We start from the raw sequence: 5,725 nt of genomic DNA on the forward strand, positions 1-5,725 counted from the left end.
ATTTTCTATTAAGTATCTGAAATACTTGTTTTATCAACTATCTAAAATATCTAAAGATTTGTTAAAATTCTTTGGCCAAAAAAAAAAAAAAAGATTTGTTAAAATTCGTTTGTTCCATCTATTTCGGGAAGACAACTTAGTGTTGGAAGCTCTTGCTAACTTAGGTCATTCTTCTATGACAACATAGATTTCATATCATTCTCTCTCTCTCTCTCTCTCTCTCTCTCTCTCTCTCTCTCTCTCTCTCTCTCTCACACACACACACAATTGCTTTGTCGTTTATTTTTGATAGGTAAACTGTTGGTTGTTGCAGGGGCAAAAGAAAAAATGTCTAAAGATTTGATAAAACAAATTGTATCAAAACTAACACTCGAGACTTATCCCGTATTTCATAAGTCTTTCCTAAAATGCTTATTTAGAGAGTCCGAAATTGGAAAATTTTACAACATAATACATTTTGAAGAAAGTTCCTCTTTCATTTTAGGATTGACACAATATTGAAGGGAATTAGTATGATCATATGTTCTTTTTAATACTACTCTTATACTTGTATTCAAAGTGATATATGGACATTCACTTTGTTAATGAATATAATTTATTTAGATTTTCTCTTATAACGATAAGTTATATAGGCATACATAAATATGTAAAGTTTGGGTCATTGAATTGCCAAAGACCTATTTTATTTAATTTTAAATATTGCAATCTAATGGCTCAAACTTTATGCTTATGTATACTTATAAGAGAAAAGTCCATAGTTTACCATAAAATTAATACAAATAATCTTATTGATTAAATAAAATAAAAAATGGTCATGCGGGTACTATCGTCAATGCAAAGAGAATAAGAAATGGCAAAGCAAAACTTAAACCAAAATGGCATTTTTTGTAGTTAAAACAAGAAATGAGGGGCATTTTTTATGCACAATTAAAAAAATGAAATGATTGAAGTTTGTTTTGAATATTTCGGGAAACAACGAAGCTCTTAGCTCTCTCCCTTCTGGAATCAGGACCCTCTCTCCAATCTCCATCTGTCTATCTAACTGTTAGAGAGAGAGAGAGAGAGAGAGAGAGAGAGAGAGAGAGAGGGGGGGTGAGAAGGGAAGTCTCTGCGAAAGAGTTGGACTTGGACCCTCTCTATCTCTCTTTCATCAAATGGTGGCTTTCACACGCTAAATTCTCCTTCTCATTTCCTTCTTCACCCAAAACCCAAACCCCCTCTCTTTTCATTCCCTTAAAACTCTTGGTCATCTCTCATCACATCCTAAAAACCCAAAAACCTCTCCTGAAAAATTTCACTCTTGGTGAAAAGTCTCATTTCAATTGGGTTACAGAGCAATTAGGATTCCAAAACTCAAATACCCATCTCCTGGTTTTGTCCAAAAAGCTCGGATCAAATTGTTCTGGACCTGAATTCTCAAATATTCATACATGGGTAATTGTTGTGTGACCCCCCCACAAACGTTCTCACCTGGAAAAGACAAGAGGAAGAAGGCAAACCCTTTTGCAATAGACTACAGTGTCAACGGCAATGGTGGCACCAAGCTATCCGTTTTAAAGAACCCAACTGGCGATGAAATCGAGCTCACATACCAACTGGGTCGCGAGCTCGGCCGTGGAGAGTTCGGAATTACCTACCTTTGCACCGATAAGGCCTCCGGCGAGACCTTCGCGTGCAAGTCGATTTCGAAGAAGAAGCTGAGGACAGCTGTGGATATCGAGGACGTAAGGAGAGAGGTTGAGATCATGAAGCATTTGCCTAAGCACCCCAACATAGTGACCTTGAAAGACACATATGAGGATGACAACGCGGTCCATCTTGTTATGGAGCTCTGTGAGGGTGGTGAGTTGTTCGATCGAATCGTTTCCAGAGGCCATTACACGGAGCGTGCCGCTGCCGCCGTCACCAAGACTATTGTGGAAGTTGTTCAGGTGAGAATTCTTTTGAGTTTTTGGTGTTTGTGTGTTGAATTTATGTTGTGAGTATTGATTTTTGTTTTAGATATTATTTTATAGAATTGCAAGAGTTTGATTAAATCTTAGTTTCTTAGTACTGTCATGAAATGAATAGAAATATATAATCAGTTAATCACCTGGAAGTACTTAGGAAGAAGTAGCTGATAGAATTTTTTTTTTTTTCTTTTGTTGGGTAGGTTGAGCTGTTTACTTCTTTGATGAGTATATTCATTGTATATCAGTTAAGGGAGCTTTCGGTGGTCAAATTGTAATAGTTGTGGGTTTGCGAATTGATTCTTTTGCCTTTTTTCTGTATAGGTTCCCCTTGACAAGATTTATTATTTGAGCAATCCACCTTTTGAGAGTTTTACATGCGTTGGCAACTTGGCATGAGTTTAATGTGTTCAATTGTGTTGCAGATCTGCCACCAGAATGGTGTGATACATCGGGACCTCAAACCTGAGAACTTTTTATTTGGAAACAGTAAGGAAACAGCACCTTTGAAGGCAATTGATTTTGGGCTGTCAGTCTTCTTTAAACCTGGTAAAGTCTTCTCCAAACTGTCACATTTGATTATCTTGTTTTGTTTGGTTTTACCAATATGTTATCTTTCTGTGTATATTACCAGGTGAAAAATTTAATGAAATTGTTGGAAGTCCATATTACATGGCTCCTGAGGTGCTAAAACGCAATTACGGTCCGGAAGTAGATGTGTGGAGTGCTGGAGTTATACTTTACATCTTACTTTGTGGTGTTCCGCCTTTCTGGGCAGGTACGTTGTGTGTGTGTTTAAATATTTCTGCTTCAGTGGAGTTTCAACTCTCAACAGAGTAAATTATATATTTTTGTAGGGTTAGTACATTATGAGTATATGCCAAAGTGTCTATGCATACACAATGGTCATAAATGCATAATTGCTGATGCTGTTCTCCAACTTAACACTCTTAGATAGCCGTGAAAGCAGCATCTACCTATATTGTCACAGCAGAAACTACGATTTTGAAGTTCACATTTACCCCTTATACCGTAGCTGTGTGCTTACTCTGTCCACCCATGGTTGGTCAAAAGCATACAATAATATTTCACCTGAAAATGTTACATTTTCATCTACTTTGACAGAAAATAGAATTAGGCAGTGCTATTATCAAATATATGCTTATATACTGTATATTGTCAGATTGGCAATTTATTTACCAACTTAAATGACATGCTGGCCCATATTTTAGTTACTCACCACACATTTATATGTGCATGCAAACCCATTAAATTGAAATTTTCACTTATCTGTTTTCTATTTGCTTCTATGGAATTTCTGACTTGAAATATGCTATCTTGCTCGGCAGAAACTGAACAGGGAGTTGCACAGGCAATTATACGGTCTGTTATAGATTTTAAGAGGGACCCCTGGCCTAAGGTTTCTGATAATGCCAAAGACCTTGTGAAGAAGATGCTTAATCCTGACCCAAAGCGGAGGCTTACAGCTCAGGAAGTTCTAGGTAATGTTCAGTTCTAACAAATGGTCATATTTAATGAAACCTTCGTTGTGCCACAAATTTACTCACCATTTCTGGAAACTGCTGGAATCATAATATAACAAACATACCTCTTGTTCTTGCTTCTCCTTTGAATGCAGATCATCCTTGGTTGCAAAATGCAAAGAAAGCTCCAAATGTTTCTTTAGGTGAAACTGTGAGAGCAAGACTCAAGCAATTCTCTGTAATGAACAAGCTTAAGAAAAGCGCACTGAAGGTAATGTCTCAAAGATTTCTGTTTGATAATTTTGTCAGGCCCCTTCATCTGCTTTGGATGATATATATACAAGTCCTCGGTTACTAATATTTTTGTTCTCTTTTCTTTTGGGCTCTTTTGGAATTTTAAATTAACAGGTTATTGCTGAGCATTTGTCAATGGAGGAAGTTGCTGGCATACAGGAGGGATTTAAGATCATGGACACTAGCAACAAGGGCAAGATTAACATTGATGAGCTAAGAGTAGGGTTGCATAAACTTGGCCATCAGATCCCTGATGCGGATCTTCATATTCTAATGGAAGCTGTAAGTATTATCCTGCATTTTGAGATCTCCACATTGTTTATTCTTCTCAAAAGAAAAAAAATCTCTGCATTGTTTAGGCCTAGTAAATCACTATAATTGTCTTTCTTTAGCTTGATGGGTTTGGACTCAGGTGCCCTTAGTAATTACAATTTTATTACCTTTAAGGTGACCTTCAAATGGCATTATCAAATGTGTGAAAGTAAATAGGAGATGGCAAAATGTTAGCATTGATTATTTTGTTCACCCTACTAAACATTTGGAAAGAAAATTTATTAAGGCCCAGCCCCCAGTTTTATTTAATGTGAAGAAAAGGAAAGTGAATTGAAACATACCTTTTAAGTGGTCAAATTTCTCTGAGCCTGGTGTTCACCTACATGTTTGATATAGAGCAAAAATAAATTTGCCGAGGTGACCTGTCTTTTAGTCAGTTGTGAGTTGTGACCTTTGGCAAAAGGGGGAATGAAAGTGATTGTTTTGACATAACAGAATTTATCATCTACAAGTACTTTCAACTAAAAGAATCTGTACCATCTTGCTTGGATGACTTTATTATTACATAATTGTAAAGTTTTGTGTAACATTACACAGAGTAGTAATCAGAGGTTGATTTACAGGGTGATGTAGATAATGATGGATACCTGGACTATGGAGAATTTGTAGCCATTTCGGTTCACCTAAGAAGGATGGGTAATGATGAGGAGCACCTTCGCAAAGCATTTCAATTCTTCGATCAAAACCAAAGTGGGTATATTGAAATTGAGGAGCTGCGAGATGCCTTGGCTAATGAAGTTGATGGCCACATGGAAGATGTTATTAATGCCATTATTAATGATGTGGATACAGACAAGGTTGGTCCCATTTCATGATTTTAAAACTCTTAACTTACCTATATCTATTTTTTCTCAATTTAATTTATGCCAGTCCTGCATGATCTCTGCATGTGGAGAACATAGATTTTTATGCTTACTTAGAATCCCACACTCAATCCCCTTCCATGATTGTAGGATGGACGAATAAGTTATGAAGAGTTTGCCGCGATGATGAAGGCTGGAACAGATTGGAGGAAAGCATCAAGGCAGTATTCACGAGATCGGTTCAACAGTCTCAGTTTGAAACTGATTAGGGATGGTTCGTTGGAAGATAAAAAGGAGAGTAGGTGACCTAAAGATTGACACGAGGTACTTATGGGAAGATGCATATTAAAGAAAGAATCGTTCATTTTTTTTATTTGTTGGGTTTTTGCAATTCTTTTTCTATAATTTTTCTCTTCAAATTTGAAGACCCTTTTTGGTGGTTATTACTTATTAGGATATGGGCCAAGGGTGTTCATGCCTTGATGAATTGGGATGTGTTTAACTTGTTTGTAAGGGTTGATGGGGGAAGAGTGAGAGTTTGGAAAGAAGTTCATTGTGATTGTACATATGTTTAAAAATTGGCATATATTTTCATCAGAGTTTCTGTCTGGCACTTGTTACTGCCCTTGAGTGGAAGTTATGAGTTTCATGTGGATTTGAATTGATATATAGCTGTCATTTGCTCAGCTGGGGGGTTGTTATACTCTGGGAAAAAGGTGTCTGAGTTGTCTTGAATTGAATGATATGAGCGTGATTTTGTTGATTTGGGTTTGGTGCTTGCAACAATCACACGTAAACATTTGCACTAATATCTCTCAAGACTATAAAGTCTATTCAAGTTTACCACCCAACTAAATTTTTT

General features: G+C 36.7%; 1 protein-coding gene across 1 annotated transcript; it reads left to right on the forward strand.

Moving 5' to 3' along the window:
* The first annotated feature begins 1,100 nt into the window (after positions 1 to 1,100).
* LOC147282404 (calcium-dependent protein kinase 32-like) lies at positions 1,101 to 5,499 on the forward strand. The gene is made up of 8 exons (XM_086248494.1): positions 1,101 to 1,931; positions 2,375 to 2,498; positions 2,584 to 2,727; positions 3,299 to 3,451; positions 3,589 to 3,704; positions 3,842 to 4,009; positions 4,624 to 4,857; positions 5,014 to 5,499. The coding sequence occupies exons 1-8, from the start codon at positions 1,431 to 1,433 to the stop codon at positions 5,167 to 5,169; spliced, it is 1,596 nt and encodes a 531-aa protein (XP_086104620.1). The 5' UTR covers positions 1,101 to 1,430; the 3' UTR covers positions 5,170 to 5,499.
* The last annotated feature ends 226 nt before the right edge of the window (positions 5,500 to 5,725 follow it).

The sequence above is a fragment of the Dryas octopetala genome, chromosome 6 (genome assembly GCF_963921425.1).
Source record: "Dryas octopetala chromosome 6, drDryOcto1.1, whole genome shotgun sequence".
NCBI lineage: Eukaryota > Viridiplantae > Streptophyta > Magnoliopsida > Rosales > Rosaceae > Dryas > Dryas octopetala.